Below are 17,677 nucleotides of genomic sequence, written 5' to 3'. Positions count from 1 at the left end.
GAATGAATGACATCAAAGAAAAAGTACAGTTACCTATTGTTCCTATAGCCACCTAAGTATGCAAATGTGAGCTTGGACGGACAGAATGACGGACGCAGACCATTCCTATAATCCCTCCGCCATGGCGGGGGATTAAAAAAGAGATCTGCCAAATAAAAACAAGAGCACTGCAATGCAGAGCAATATACACAAAGCAAAGTCATATATGATATTTGACCCTTAAGTGTGACCTTGACCTTGAAGCAAGTCATTCGGAACATGCACTCTGCACATCGTCTCAGTGTGGTGAACATTTTTGCCAAGTTTCTTTGAAATCCTTCCAGCAGTTCAAGAGTTACAGAGCGGACACGAAACAAACTGATATGACTTTTGACCCCTAAGTGTGACCTTGACTTTGAAGCGAGTCGTCCGGAACATGCACTCTGCACGTTGTCTTGGTGTAGTGAACATTTGTGTCAAGTTTCTTTGAAATCCTTCAAGGTGTTCAAGAGTTACAGAGCGGACACGAAACAAACTGATATGACCTTTGACTCCTAAGTGTGACCTTGACCTTGAAGCGAGCGCGCTCTGCACATTGTCTTGGTGTGGTGAACCTTTGTGTCAAGTTTCTTTGAAATCCTTCAAGGGGTTCGAGAGTTACAGAGCGGACACAAAACAAAATGATATGACCTTTGACTCCTGTGACCTTGACCTTGAAGCGAGACATCCAAAACATGCGCTCTGCACGTCGTCTCGATGTGGTGAACATTTGTGTCAAGTTTCCTTGAAATCCTTCAAGGGGTTCAAGAGTTACAAAGCGGACAAGAAATTGCTAACAGACAGACGGACGGACAGCAGCGCCATAACATAATACGTCCCTTCGGGCTTATAAAAAGACCTCTGACCCCTGAGTGTGACCTTAACCTTTGAGAATGAAACCGTCTCATTGAGGTAAACATACATGCCAAATATAAATGAGATTTCTCCATGCAAGTCAAAGTTATTGTCTGGACTATAAAATTTTGACGAACACATGCACTAATGCACTAACGCACATACATCAAACAGTAATTTGGACTACTATGTCTTCGCTTTTAACTAAAAATTTCTGCTACATCCATTTCAATTTCAATATTACAGTGATATTTTAACTGAAAATGCTTAATGAAATATGCATTAAAATTTTATCAAACATTTAAAAATACCGACTGAAAATATATATCCTATTGGCACTCATTAATATCAAATCATTCAAGAGTTCTTTTACCTAGAAGATAACTAAAATTTTCGAAACACCGTGAACATAGTGATCAGTTAAACAGATGTATATTCCCGGACAATTCTTAATCAAAAGATCTATAAGTATTGTAATATAATAGCTTTTTTCAGAAATGTACCAAATGGGATACTTTTTCTGCCAGAACTTGTGACTCTAGATACAATTCTTTTGCACTGCCATATCCCTTTATGTTGACTGGAAGTCCTTTCAGCAGCCTTGTATTATGTATTCAAAACAAGTAATAAGACAGTGTAAAGGGAAGGTGGTTCTGCAGTAACATGAGGTACGATTATAGTTTTTGCACTCTGCATTTCCCTAATTGCTACCTATATCTAAATAAAGGTTGTTTGAAGTCTTTTTAACAGTTGCAGTATAACTGCAAAATTTTCAAAAGTTTCACAAAATCCTGTCTTTAAAGCACAGGATATATTCTCATTTCAATGTTGAACCATTAATGTATGTGCAACAAGCCTTCACTTGTATCATTCCTAAGACAATTCATTTAATTCATACCAGCAGTTCAGGAGAATAAGTTTAGACAAATTGTAAATTCCAGGAGTAACCACCAAAAGGCTAAAATTATGCAACAATATGCAGGTAATATGCCCATCCTTTCATTATAGTGATGGGTTCTAAAATTAACCAATAGCCGTTTCTACACAATCGGTTTTCTTTGAAATAAACAGTTAAAAACTTGTGTCACTGAAGTTAGTTTTTATACCAGTTTCAAAGTTCATTTGCATCTTGTATGACTCTGTCTCATTAACTGTCAATTGATGCAGAGGCGGTCCTGGTAAACTAATCAGTAACTTGGGACTTTGAATATAAATTTTAATTATTCAAGAAATAATTCTAATGGATAAAATAGCTTTTAGGAAAATGAAATTATGACAAGCTATAACCTGGAATTAATAATTATCATCAGGAAAGCTTGGGCTGAAATTGACATATGTCTTTCTCACAATAAAGCATTACTAATAAGCCAACAATGTCAAATATATCACAATCTATCTCTACACAAACAGGCTGTAACTGTAGAAATATAACTTTTTTTCAACGTCACAACACTTGCAGTGAAGGAAATTTTCAATATCAAATGTATGTCAGTAAAACATATGTAAGCCAGAAGTTTAGTAATGTGTAGTGTTTATAAACAGAAATGAAACTGCAAATATCTATTGTGACTGACCATCCTAGCATAAATTCATACTCTACCTGTTATATCTGACTCGGGTAGCGGCGGAGAACAATCTGAGGTTCTATAATCACTCTCTGTCCACGTGCTCAAATCTCTAGATAACATGATGGAAGCTTCCGCTGACCTACTTCTACGATGCCGGCTGCCAGATCTACGAGCTTGGTCTTCTGTAATATTTGACATTTATTTAACATCATTTTTTTAAAAGTACTTATATAATTAACTTCAGTATTACTTCTTTAAATGAATCTTATATACAAACTAATATTAAATGACTCATAGGACACATTTGTTTTACTGAGCCATATCGTATAGTATGTAGCATAGACACTAACCCTACACCTATAACCTCTAAAACATTTAGAAAAAATATAAAAGTTCAGCATAGTTCCAAAGCTGCTACAATATGCTTTCTTTCACAATATTTGTAATGGCATTTTCTTTGCTTGCACTATACTGGCAACTTTATATTCAATAGAAAAGACATAAGGACATAAACTGATATTTCCCTTACCTTTCTGTTCTGGAGAGTAAAGTGCATATGTACCAGTTTGTGACCTTGACCTGTTGTGTATTCTATCATCAACTTCAGCATCACTATAGTAACTAATGTCTGATGGGGCTGGCGGAACTCTGCAATCAAAGGAATATACATGGAAAATACCAGAAAATATGATAGGTTAAAATCAAACTACAAAATTTTGAACACCAGAAAAAACGTCAGACTGCTTAACTCTATATCAACAGAACAATGCAAAATATAATGAAAATGACACAGTAGAAAATTGATGATACTGAAGCAAAATTTCTGAAATATACAAACCATATTTGTTTTATTCTAACATTTGTCAGTCACATAAATAGTGATCATTTAGCTCCAGTCTAAATAGGCTACCGTAAATATAGTTAGGAAAAATATTAATATGAAAAATTTAAAATAGTCTTCAAGTTAATATTTCCCTGTAAAAAAATTTGTTATTAAGTACTGTGATAAAATTATCTTTTGTTGGGAATTAACTCTCACTGACTTTGCTGTTTTGTAAATCCAAGAAATTACATCACAGCAACCAGTAAAATTCAATTTTATCTGAAAACCACAAACAGATGTCACCCTGGAAACAAAATGAAACAAGAGGGTCATGATGACCTTGAATTGCTCACCTGAGTAATATGAGCCAAATGTTTCAAATGACAAACTGATGCTAAAGTATTAGAAATTAGGTCAGTAGGTCACATTCATGGTCACTGAAAGACAGCTAGTACATGTCATCCAAATTTCAAGGCTGTATTTTTAAAAAGAAGATAGTAGGTCAGTAGGTCAAGGTCACAGTCAAGTGATCCCTAATCGCTTGGGTCATCAGGTAATTATAATTAAACAGTCTACGAAATATGACCTGATAATTTTTGAAGTATTTTTTCTTATATAACTCATAATTACAACAAATGACCCCCTGGGCTGGGCCTCTTTTCACCCCAGGGGCATAATTTGAAAAAACCTTGTTAGAGATCCAACAGGCAATGTTACGCACTAAATATCAAATGCCTAGGCCTTAAACTTTCAGACAAGAAGATCTTTAATTTTTTTCCTATATAAGTCTATGTTAAACTTGGTACTCCCCGGACAGGGCCTCTTTTCACCCTAGGAACATAATTTGAACAATTTTGGTAGAGAACATTAGGAAAGGCAACATACTTAATTTTTTGCCTAGGCCTTGCAGTTTCAGGCAAGAAGATTTCTGAAGTTTTTTTTTCCTATATAAGTCTATGTAAAACATGAGACCCCCTAGGGCAGGGCCTCTTTTCACCCCAGGGCACAATTTGAACAATTTGGTAGATGACCACAAGGCAATGTTACATACAAAATATCAAAGGCCTAGGTCATGTGGTTTTAGACAAGAAGATTTTTAAAGTTTTTTTTACTATATAAGTCTATGTAAAACTTGTGACCCCCGGGGCTGGGCCTCTTTTCACCCCAGGGGCACAATTTGAACAATCTTGATAGAGGACCATAAGATGATGTCACAAGCTAAATATCGAGGCTCTACGCCTTGCGGTTTTGGACAAGAAGATTTTTAAAGCTTTTCATTTCGGTTGCCATGGCAACCAGAGTTCTGCATGGAATTAAATTCTTTGAATAATTTTGAAAGGGGACCACCCAAGGATCATTCCTGTTAAGTTTGGTCAAATTCTACCCAGTGCTTTTCAAGAAGATTTTTTTAGAAAATGTTGACGGACACATGAGGGACGACACACGACTGGATGACAGATGACAGACATTGAGCAGTCACAAAAGCTCACAATGGGCCTTTGGCTCAGGTGAGCTGAAAAAAAACAAGAGGGCCATGAAGGCCCTGTATCGCTCACCTGACCTACTGACGAGGTTTCATTAAGATACGGTCATAAATGTGGCCTCTAGTGTTAACTAACTTTTCCTTTGATTTGACCCGGTGACCTAGTTTTTGATCCTACAAGACCCAGATTCGAACTTGACCTAAAAATCATCAAGATTAACATTCTGACCAAGTTTCATGAAAATAAAGTCATAAGTTTGGCCTCTAGAGTGTTAACAAGCTTTTCCCTTGATTTGACCTGGTGACCTAGTTTTAGAACCCACCTGACCCAGATTTGAACTTTACCTAAAGATCATCAAGATTAACATTCTGACCAAGTTTCATTAAGATATGGTCATAAATGTGACCTCTAGAGTGTTAACTAGCTTTTCCTTTGATTTGACCTGGCAACCTAGATTTTGACCCTACATGACCCAGATTCAAACGGGATCTAAAGATCACCAAGATTAACATTCTGACAGAGTTTCATGAAGATACAATCATAAATGTGGCCTCTACAGTGTTAACAAGCTTTTCCTTTGATATGACCTGGTGACCTAGTTTTTGACCCCAGATGACCCAATATCAAACTCGTCCAAGATTTTATTGAGGTAACATTCTGACCAAGTTTCATTAAGATTGGGCCAAAACTGTGACCTCTAAGAGTGTTAACAAGCTTTTCCTTTTATTTGACTTGGTGACCTAGTTTTTGAACTTAGATGACCCAGTATCAAACTCGTCCAAGATTTTATTTAGGGGAAAATTCTTACAAGGTTTTATTAAGATCGGGCCAAAATTGTGACCTCTAGTGTTAACAGTTAAAATGTTGACGACGCCGACAATGCTGGACGGACGACTGACAACGGACGACGGACACAGGGCAATCACAACAGCTCACCTTGAGCACTTCGTGAATGAGAAGGTGTATGAAAGATACCTATAATGTGTAAATGCCTTCTTCTCGACAGGAAACATTTCAACTGTCTTCGGCTTTGGTCTAGATTTAGTTCCATGCTTGCTATCTTTACTTCTGATGTCTCTTTGCCTCCTGGTGGGTGCTGGCCGACCTTGCTTAGTGTCTTGTCTATCTGTGATCATATTTCTCATCTCACTCAGAAGAAGTTTCAATTCAGATCCAATTTCTTTGTAGTTTTCACTTGACTTCTACAGAAAAAATCAAATTACATGCTAAGAGCATTATGTCACATTAAGTAAATATTTATTAAGTTACTTCCTAAAATTTTAGATATAAACAGAAACATGAGCTTCTAATTTGATTTTTTGTGTTAAATTTTATTATCTTTATCGAGAAACTGAAAACTGTCCTGGAATTCGAGGGCAAAATATCCAGAGAACATTTCTTTCACCATTTATAAATTAGTCTTGAAAAATGAAGAAAAGTGTTTCATCTAATTGGGAGATTCCCTATGGGAGATGTTCTGATTTGTCATTTAAGTTACCTGAGCCTGAAGTCTGTCATGCTGTGCTGTAAATTCTGGTCTCATCTGGCAATATCCCTGGGGCTGAACTGTACCAGTGTCTTGGGAATGAGGCTGACTGGTTCCCTGTCTAAGCTGAGAATATCCTAGTGACTGGACTAGTTCAGCATCTTGCAACTGAGGTTGACTGGTTCTTTGCTTAGAATCTGCCTTGTCCACATGTTGGCTTGAAGCCTTCTGAACTGCTTCCTGTTCAAAACATTTAATGTTATGAGCATTTTGTTGGATTTAATATTACACTGACACAATTATAGGTCATGTAGTGACTTTCCAGCTTTTCAAGATAATAAAGACCCCAGATGCCCATCCAGGCCTTATTCCGCCAACGGTGGGCAACTTGGTAGAACAAACATCCCTGCAGAAGCCAGCTGGATGGTTTACTCTTATGAAAAAATTCAACATCACAAGCTAGGTTTCAAACAAACTGCAGTGCAGGGCAAGAGTCAACAACATTTACTAGTCAGTATTCAGCCATTGGGGCCACTGAACATAAAAAGAGTCCATCAGATCGCTTGACTATATGATAATGCTGAACAAGGGCCATAACTGGATAATTGTTTCCATAACTTGCATCATATCAATTTAAATGATTAGAAATCAAGATTTATTATGTGCCTCTTCTACAAAATTATACTTAACAGTCTTCAATATGCTGAGTTAACATTATACCTTAACTTCCAGTTTATGTGCCAGTTTCATTCTTGTCATTTCCTGTTCAAACATTTCCACCTGTGCCTGGGTTGTGGCATTACGTAAGGCTGCCTGTAAATCAAACATCATTTTTTATTAGTGTTTACTTAAACGTTGCATCAACAAGAAATATCTAGTAGGAAAACCTCTATTCTTTACAGCGTCACTGGTTTCTACCTGTCTGATAAAGGAATCTCTTGAGCCAGTCTGCACAACAAACATTATTTCAGTTCTCCCAGAAGAGACTGCTAACCTTGGTATACTTTTTTCTTCAATACAGTCTGTACATATATCTATATATATTATGCCTGTTCATTGCTTACCACATATGATTTTACCCTTCACATTTAAAGAAAGTTTTCTAAAAGAAGTTAATTACAGTTGTCAGGTAAATATTGAAACAAGACATGAGCTTTTATAGAAGAAATGTTTGTTTCTTAACGATGAATTTAGAACCATTGCCTAACAAATATTAAAGCAAATTTTTTACTGTTAGTAGACACTGTACTGCATTAACTTTGCATTGACAATTGTGAGTTATGAAGCACAAACTAAGAAATTCCACAGCAATCACTAAATTTGAATAATACCCCAGAATACCGCCTTGTCACAGGAAAGGCATTTTGTTCAATAAAAAAAAATTAAGTCTTTTAAATAGTGAGAAAGGGGTGTGGCGGAGAAAAATAACAACAAGTAAAACAAACAGGGGTGGAAAAGGGGGAAAATAAATGACCTGGACTTCTATAAGAAATAAGGTATGATTGCCCCCACCTCCATACACCCAAAACAAAAGCCTGGGTGATAGCTGTCTACACTCCCTGGTGATTTAATATATGCAGTTCCATTGGAATCCATTTAAAACTGTTAAGTTATTCACAACATAAACTTGCGGGGTGAGGGACACATGTGTACCCCCTTCCTCTGTCCAACCCTTAACAAAAAGCTCACAAATCTATATGATCATGAGTTTCTAAAGAAGAAGTATTTTTTCTTGGCTGGCTGGGAGTGTGCATGGTGCCCCCACCTCTTCCCTCCTAAGGAAATATGTCACACACAACTATTCTTCAATGAAATCACTTATATGAAGTTTCATTGAAATCCCTCTAAAACTGGAAGTAGTCTGCTGCACAAACTTAAGTGGGCATGCAAAATGGGTGCCCCAGTGACTGCAACTTTGTCCATTCCAGAAAAAAATAATGTCATGCACAACAATCACCTAAATTAAGTTTCATTCGAATGTTTTGAAAACTGTAAAGTAGTTTTGTCTACAAACTTTTTACAAACGACTGATGGACCAACAAACCCACCAGACTAATCACATGAGTAATGGACCAACTGACCAGACTGGCTGCATGACTGGCCGTAACAGAACTACTTAAAATATGTAGCTTCTAGGGAAATATCTATCAATTTTAATTAATATCTTTAGCTTTCAAAGAACGACAAGAAAAATGAGTTTGAAAAATTGTTCAACATTCAATCAAAATTTCTTACAAAGCATCAATAAAATATGATTAAGAAAAATCTCCGAACTTAATGAAATATTCAGCAAACAATTAAAATAATCAGATCTATCAAAACTTCTAGTTTTATAATAACGTTTTTGTTTCCTAAAACATGAGGAAAATATGAAAGCTGACAGTACATTTATTTTCACATACACAACCTTTTAAAATTTCATGATTTTCCAAACATTAATATAACAAATCACTACATGTAATACATATATCTTCAGAAAATTCTCACTACACATAAAATAATGTGGCTACTTGATCAGCACATTATCAATCATTCTGAAGACATCTGAAATATTAAACCCTAAAGACATTTCCAACTAACTGCAAAACATTCATTATTTTAATTAAAATGGAAGCATTTTATCAAACTAATGTTTGCTATATATTACAGCTTAATGTGGTCTGTTCTTTCAATTAATGATTCCGATTCCACTTTCTTGATTAAATGAAATTCAATTTTATTCGAACAGTATTATACTTAACCACCCTTCTGTCAAAAAAGGGTAAACTTTATTTAACAGTCACAAAATTATGATCAGCAGACAACATGAGCTACAAAGGTCTTGTGTGACCACCTCAACATGGTAATAACAGACACTTGCTTGGGCCTGTTTTACCTCCTGCTATTGAGGCTGGTGCCAAGCAAGAGAGCTACCAATACTTTTTTTCACATCTTCTGTATGACAGTCAGCCAGGGATCAGAAAATCAGCTTACTGCACTCAAAGCTTATTACTGAGCTAGTGGCAGTACCGGTAATAAAATGCATACAATACACAATTCTGCTTTCTTTGACTTCACAGATTTTGTCAGTTGCCAGCATCAGGTAATATCAGAAAAAGAACATTTTATTTTTAATTTTCCACTTTGCTCTCCCTTCTTTGCTCTCCCTTCTTCCCATTTTAACACCATTGAAAAATGTTATGAGAAATCCTAGTACCAAAGAAAATGACTAACATAAACATATTTTACAAGAAAAGCTTTTCCTAGAAAAAAATTTTTAAGTTCCTTTATGTCTGTCTCCAGGCAACTATTAGAACAATTCTAACCAATTTGTTTCAATCAAAGGTGTCATTGTGTCCACATTATGCTTCAATGGCTGTAGATTTTTTTTCCTTAGAGGAAATAAACCTTTCAGTTCTTGGAACATTCAAATATATATTACCTTGCATGTATCTACTAATTAGTATCTATTGATTAATTCAACAGTTTATCTAGAACTCTGAACTCTGTTGGACAAAAATACTTGTCTGTGTCCTTCAATTCTATGCCCAAGGTTATAAAACAGAGTTTGGAGACCAGTCATGAAACTCCAGCATCTGATTGGTGGATTCTGAGCCCAGTTTTGAAATCAACCAATGAAAATACTGCATTCTGAAATAGTTTCTGGTCTTCAGATTCAGTCCATAATCTTGGACACTGGCTGATGAAAATATTATATATTTTTATCTTTCAATATAGACTACTATTTCAAATATAACTAATGTTCAAAATAATTATCAATTACACAATTGTTTTCACTTTTATAACAAATGAGGCCAAAATGTAACTCACTCACAGTGTCCAAACCTTTGCAAAATGACAAAATGCAGTGAGTATGCTACTTAAAGTGCATGTGCAGAAAAGTAAGCTGGTGATGATTACAAAATTAATAATAACAATGATGACCTATGTGGTTAAAATTTGTGGCAAGATGCACTTTTATTATCATGATAAATGCTGTAAGAAAACTGATTGAATACAAATAAGTTGTTTACGATGATGATAATGGTATTAAATGATAATTATGATGGCATTAAGGTCGTGGTTTTGGTAACGATAATGATGATGATGATGATGGTGGTGGTGAAGATAATGTTATTCTGAATGTTTAAGATGATGACAATTGTTCCGATGGGAATAAAGAATGGTTTTGCTTAAATAATGGTTTCGATGGTTTAATGAAAATAATGAGAATGGTATAAAAGATGATCTGAATTTATGATGATATTTTTAAACATGATTCTGAAGACGACAGCATGGCTGTTTGTTTGTTGGTTTTAAGTTAAACGCCATTTTCAACAGTATTTCAGTTATGTAACAGTGGGCAGTCATTCCTGGATTCTGTACCCGTACAAACCTGTTCTCAGCAAGTAACTGCCAACTTCCCCCACATGAATCAGAGGTGGAGGATGAATGACTTCAGACACAATGTCTTATCAAATCATTACAGAGAACATTACACCTTGTCCGGGATCAAACTCACGACCCTGCTACCTGTATATCTGCGCTCTTCCTACTGAGCTATGCAGGCAAGTGATAGTGGGGTTGATTTATCCAATAATCAATTCAACAGTAATGTGAGCTAGCATTTTGGTTGCTTGCAAATTAATGAATAATTTCACAATGATGGAAGGTCAAACAATCATAACTACAAAGACAGCTATTTGGTTTTAAAACAGATTATCATATCAGTATCACTCAACAAAAACTTCATTGCAGTCCTGATAGTAACAAAAGTTATCAATATGATGAAGAATGCAACTTTTACAAAAAAAATAAAAGACAAAAGCAGATACTGTATTGTTACACTTCTACTAGATTTTTGTTGCAGAAACAGCTTATTAAAACAAAACTAAACCACATTTATATAGCACAACACTCCAGTTCAACTTTCACTTCATACCAAACTGATGAAATTGTTTACCTTGTCTTTTCCTACTTTCTTCAAAACTCTCTCTAATGCAACATACTGGGGAGAAAAATGCATTTTTGCATTTCAACATAGTCAAATATAATACTCTTTCTCATGAAAATCTCTAAAGTATAACACTACTGGAAAGGATGTAACAAAACTGAAACGATTTTCTTAAAATCAAATATCTTTGATGCAACTGTTTCCCAAAAGTGGTGTAGACACAAGTAAACATATAAAATTTGGTGTTCACAAATTTATTTTAATACTGTATGTAGAACAAACACATTTTCTTTCATTTCAAGTCTTATCAATGGTTTTAAAAAGTCTGCCCATACTTGGATTCAGTGTTCTTATATTTTCTGGTCCTTTGGGATCATGGTGTGTAATAGAGTTCAGCTAAAGCTGGTGCTAGGGGGTGTGAGAGGTGTTGCACATTTCATGACCTCTCATGAACAGACTCAATCAAACTGACTCTGCTTGGTTGCATTCTATACTTCCAAAAGATTATTTTTAAAGATTTTTTTAAACCAAATTTTACCCTTTCAGTAAAACACATATCTCGCACTTTCACCTTGTTAAAACTTAGTATCAAGAGTATTTTCCACTGTCAAATAACCAGATATTTTTCTGTTATCTTTCAATAACTGGATGAAAAACATGTCACAAAATGTTGTATTTACATTATTATGAAAATAATGTATATTGGCCTAAAACATGTGTAACTTTATCATTTTAAAAAACTGGCATTGTTTTATAAGAGACAAACTATTTAAAGACGGATAATTCATAAAGATACATCCATACAGAATATTTTTATAACATGTGTAGCCTATGGTTCCAGCAGCTATCACATCATAAATTTTGTTTGTACCCTGTTAGATTCAGATCCAAAATGCTAGCTGCTCATGTCTGTTACCAATCACAGACTCCTACTACAACCTATTATAACTACCTTGATTTCCCAATCACTGAAGCCTTTCTTTATTCATTTAATTTCACTTAGGTCAAATTTAAACTGGGCAAACCACACTGTTATAGATATAAAACAGCTAAAAAAAACCCAACAGATTAACCCAAATCTTAGAAAATGTGAGAAACTGTTACATACTTTCTCAAATAACTGAATACCAGAGGGAGATTCTTTGCCAATTATTTTCAATGATATCCTGGTGGCATCTTTATAATAACATTATTATGAAACTAAATATGGCTCAATGGTGTAATTGGTAAAATAAATAAATACATATATCTCATATTTGTTGTCCTGAGGCACACAGACCTAATTATATCGCCATGAAAACAAGTTAATGAAGCTACATGCAATACAAAGTCCCCTACTGGAAGGCAACTATTATTTTTATGCCAAGTAATACTGTAATCTCTTGATGAATGACAGAGTTATGGACTGGACAGGAAATTGCGGACGGACAAACAGACAGACAGATGGAAAAGTGCAATTATATAGCCCCTGAAACTGGTTTTCAACCAGCAGTAGACTAAAACAAAGGGACAACACAAACCTGATAACACAGCTTCCAACTGATGAACGTACTGAATTAATATTCTTACAATTACTTATGTTGTAAAACTTGAACAAGTAAAAAAGACTTAAAGAGTTGTTCGAGAAGACGGTGCTTGACTATGAAATAGGGCATATCTGAGGAAACAGGTGATACCACTTGTCAATGAGTGATTAATTTCTCCAATGTGGACTGATAATGTGGGACATTAAATAACAGGGATACAGTAAAACTGCATCAAAACATTAACTAGAATTTCTGTGTACAAAAGAGATATAACTGATGGAATGTTTCAGGCAGAGTAATGAACCTTGGGTCCAATGATGTGGGTAATGATAGAGAAAAAGTATTTCCAGTTTGCATCCAATCCATTTAGTAATAACATGAATGGGTCATAATCCATGGAATATCTGAGTAACAGTTATGAAACATGGGTCATATGATGTAGATGATGATATAGGAGAATTATTTTAAGTCTAAATCAAATTCATCTAACAGTAACAGAGATAAAGTGCAAGTGTAAAATGCTCCAACCAAACTCTGTTTTGATGCAGAGCCAAGGTGACTACTCCTAGATAGATCTTGTTACACTCTGTACAGTCCAACAAAAACCACAACTTGAGATGATGGACATGAATAATTTTAAGGTAGAATTTTTTACATTTTTGGAACTTTATCAAATTATCAGCAAAACAATTTACTGCAAATGTTTTTTTCGTGTCCCATATTTTGATGACATGTAGCATTTCCCATACTCACTCCCTCTGTCACTCTCCTTTCTCAACATTTCTCACTTACACCATGTTTGACAGATGTTCATTATTTATAGGCTTGCAGTGTGTTAATGAACTGTCATCAATAACAGTGAACAAAAACCAACAGCACTGAATGACTGACCCAACAAAGCAAACCTCTACAGAGTAATTACTATTAATAATAAATATGTCATAAACAGATCATATACCATGCTGGCAAAATACATTTGGAAAATATGGAAAATGATTAGAAGTAGTTTTCATTAAAGGCTAAAAATGCCTGTTTCAAAAGTATGTCAGTTTCGTAACTTGCTGTTTAATTAACAACTGTATTTTTTATCACAAAATGCTTTTTAATTGTTTGGAATCATTTGCAAAATTTGTATACAATTAAGCAGTGATGTACAGATGGAAATTTCATAAGAATTTAGAAAAAGAATTTCTTTCAAATATTTCTGTTTAATTTAGCCTTTTTAAACTTGATGGAACTTCGTGTATTTGTGGAAGTTCTCAGAAGCTAACTTCTTCTATTTCCGTTCACCAATTATAATAAAGAAGAGCTGTCACTATTGGTGAGAATGCCCCAGCCACATGCCTAAGAATGCTACAGTTGTCAGTGCAAAAAAAACACACACATCATTTAATGACCTTGACCCCAGAGACCCGGTCATAAGCATGACACACCTTCTCAATATGGTTAATATTTGTGTCAAAATATTTTCTTTCAAATCCCTTGATAAAGGGCTGAGTTATTTACCAGAAAAGAAACACCTTTGACTTTTAAGTGTAATCTTGAACTTGGAGCTAGGGGTCTATGTTTTGCGCATGACATGTTATCTCAATACAGGGAATATTTATGCCAAGTAGTTTTAAAATCCCTTCATCAATGGCAGAGTTATGGACTGGACAAGAAACGGACCATGTAAACCTTTAACCTCTATGTGTGACCTTGATCTTAGTGCTAGGGGGTCTGTATATTGCACAAGACTTTCGGGAGGCATAAAAACTATTTGGATTTTCTAAAGAATGTTTAAGTGTCTTATCTCATTTGCTAAACAGTTACAAAAAGCAAATGTATTAGTATCATTTTTCTTTCAAATAGATGACCCTGTCAGAAGAAGGGCTGCAGTTTTCATAATACAGTCGCCCAGGGAAATTAGTGCCTGATTTAAAGATTTCTCTCAGCAAAAACCTGGGGCTGAGGAAAGCTGAGAATTTCCTCAGTTTTCATTTTTGCTCTCTTCTTTCAGTTAATTATTTTCTCAGCAGTTTACTTTTTATTTCGGAAACACTTTCCCACGAAATGGATTTCTCATCACAACAAGAACTGTCCTTTACACACGAATTAATGAGCCGTGCCATGAGAAAACCAACACAGTGGCTTTGCGATCAGCATGGATCAAGACCAGCCTGAGCATCCGCACAGTCTGGTCAAGATCCATGCTGTTCGCTTTCAAAGCCTATTGCAATTAGAGAAACCCTTAGCCAACAGCATGGATCCTGACCAGATGGCGTGGATGAGCAGGCTGATCAGAATCCATGGTGGTTGCAAAGCCACTATGTTGGTTTTCTCATGGCGTGGCTCAAAATTTGTTGTTGTTTTTTTTTTGGTAACTTCTTAGGTGAACAAGGTTAGAACTTGGCCAGCCTGATGATTGCCTAATTACTTTCTTAAAATTTGATACAATTTTCAAAACAAACTTCAACCAAATCATTTACCATACTTTTTAATGAAATCAAACAGGAGTTCTCCAACTTTGGTTTATTCATTTCATAAGAAGGATGTCTTGTGTGAAGTGTCGATCAAAACTAAGAGGCTGATCACTACAAAATCAATTATAAGCATACGCAGGTCACAAGTAGTTCAAAATATAAACAGTCTTAATTTAGCTTAAAAGTTTTTTCTTTTCCTTGTGCCCTTTCTGAACAGAATTTTTTTGTCTTCCTCTACAGTGTTACAGTATTGATGTGAAGCATTCTATTAAAATCTGCATGTTCCTATTGCACGCTAGATACAAATGGTAGCATAAGAACTTTATGTCTCTTAAAGACACATTGAAAGAAGCAAAAACAAGTAAATTCAGACGGCTGTATTTAACCATGTCTAGCTTTCTTGCATAAAATCGTTTACCGCCCCTTTTTCTTTTTCGTTAATAGTGATATAGTTCTTTATAGCACTCTTTCAGTCAAATACACAGTCATATGAGCCGTGCCATGAGAAAACCAACATAGTGGCTTTGTGACCAGCATGGATCCAGACCAGCCTGCGCATCCGCGCAGTCTGGTCAGGATCCATGCTGTTCACTAAAAGTTTCTCTAATTGCAGTAGGCTATAAAAGCGAACAGCATGGATCCTGACCAGACTGCGCGGATGCGCAGGCTGGTCTGGATCCATGCTGGTCGCAAAGCCACTATGTTGGTTTTCCCATGGCGCGGCTCATATAGTTTCAAGATACAGCTTGATAGCTTGTTGAAAAACATTTGCCCATTAACAAAGTTGAAAAAGGGTCATAATTGATACTAAAATAAGCAAAAAGTTAAACGTATTTGGTTACTTCAGTAATTAACTAAGATGACTAAAATGCCATGTGTGAGGTTTCAATCTAATATTTGCAATGGTTACTGAAATATATAAGTTAAACTTGCAGGCAAAACTTAAACCAAGTTTGACACTGACGCATGAGTAAGCAGAACAGCTCTCACTTTTCTTTGAATAAATGAACAAAAAATGTATTTAAACTCATCCTGATTAAAAAAAAAATCAGGCAATTTATTTCCTAACTTTTTACTGTGACCACCAAACAATAATCTATATATCACAAGGGTAACAAGAGCTGTCCATAAGACAGCCAAGCTCGACTATTCGAAATATTGTCCCAGAAGCAGGAAAATATTACCCAAAAAGGTTAAATATCAAAAGCGTTTTAAGTTCAAAAGGGGGAATAATTTGACGAAAATGTATATCAGTTATGGGACTTGCTGCTATCAACTAGTTTTATAACCCCGAAGGCACATGTGAAGTTTCAATTCAATATCTGCATTAGTTTTGGAGATAGAAACTTGCATGTAAAACTTTAACCAGAATTTTCAAAGTCCAAAAGGGGGCATAATTTGCCCAAAATACATGCCAGAGTTATGGGACTTGATCCAGTGAGGTTAGTAATTGATCTAGAAAAAGAAAAAATAAGTTTCAAACCTATATGCCTTTTAGAAATAGCTGTATGTACCTGCACGCAAAACTTTAACCAGAATTTGCTAAGTCCAAAAGGGGGCATAATTTGGCCAAAATGAAGGTCAGAGTTATGGGACTTGGTGCTATCAACTAGTTTTATAACCCCAAAGACACATGTGAAGTTTCAAATCAATATCTGCATTAGTTTTGGAAATAATAACTTGCATGTAAAACTTAAACCAAAATTTTCTAAGTCTAAAAGAGGGCATATTTGCTCAAAAAACATGTCAGAGTTATGGGTCTTGACCCAGTGAGGTTGGTAATTGATCTAGAAAAAAAAAAGTAAGTTTCAAATCTATATGCCTTTCAGAAATAGCTGTATGTACTTGCACGCAAAACTTTAACCAGAATTTTCAAAGTCCAAAAGGGGGCATAATTTGGCCAAAATGAAAGTCAGAGCTACGGGACTTGCTGCTATCAACTACATGTAGTTTTATAACCCCGAAGACACATGTGAAGTTTCAAATCAATATCTGCATTAGTTTTGGAGGTAGTAACTTGCATGTAAAACTTTAACCAAAATTTTCTAAGTCCAAAAGGAGGCATAATTTGCTCAAAATACATGTCAGATTTATGGGACTTGACCCAGAGAGGTTGGTAATTGACCTAGAAAAAGAAAAAATAAGTTTCAAAGCTATACGCCTTTAATTGATGGCTGTATGTACTTGCATGCAAAAACTTAACCAAGGTGTGACGCCGACACCGACGTGAGTAGAATAGCTAGACTATTCTTCGAATAATCAAGCTAAAAATGCATGAACTAATAACATCGTCTAATAACACTGATATTAAGAAACCACACCAAAAAACAAGCAGTACCAGAATGTTGTTAAAACCTTCCTGCTCCAATAAACTGATTAGAAATTCTAATGTAGACTCAATTAATTGCCTATTACAAAATGATAATGATAATACAGCCACTGGAACCAACAGTACTTAATTTCAGTATCTTTGTTTGCCAGAAAAGTACAAACTGCATATTTTCTTTTTATAGCAGTGTTAA

At 35.3% G+C, this 17,677-nt stretch overlaps 1 protein-coding gene across 8 annotated transcripts in view; it reads right to left on the bottom strand.

Moving 5' to 3' along the window:
- The window catches only part of LOC123556726 (trichohyalin-like), a 117,657-nt gene that overhangs the window by 76,833 nt on the left and 23,147 nt on the right, over window positions 1-17,677 (bottom strand). For 6 of the 8 annotated variants that reach the window (XM_053543041.1, XM_045347655.2, XM_045347660.2 and 3 more), the window contains 6 exons: window positions 11,177-11,221; window positions 6,955-7,047; window positions 6,247-6,474; window positions 5,724-5,950; window positions 2,971-3,089; window positions 2,474-2,623 (listed from right to left, as the gene is read on the bottom strand). In XM_053543041.1, the coding sequence (XP_053399016.1) occupies window positions 2,474-2,623; window positions 2,971-3,089; window positions 5,724-5,950; window positions 6,247-6,474; window positions 6,955-7,047; window positions 11,177-11,221 (862 nt within the window). The remainder of the gene's footprint in view (window positions 1-2,473; window positions 2,624-2,970; window positions 3,090-5,723; window positions 5,951-6,246; window positions 6,475-6,954; window positions 7,048-11,176; window positions 11,222-17,677) is intronic. The other 2 variants (XM_045347658.2, XM_045347659.2) reach the window with 1 other exon arrangement.

Source organism: Mercenaria mercenaria, chromosome 5, assembly GCF_021730395.1.
Source record: "Mercenaria mercenaria strain notata chromosome 5, MADL_Memer_1, whole genome shotgun sequence".
Taxonomy (NCBI): domain Eukaryota; kingdom Metazoa; phylum Mollusca; class Bivalvia; order Venerida; family Veneridae; genus Mercenaria; species Mercenaria mercenaria.
This window is presented reverse-complemented; position numbering and strand designations above follow the sequence as displayed.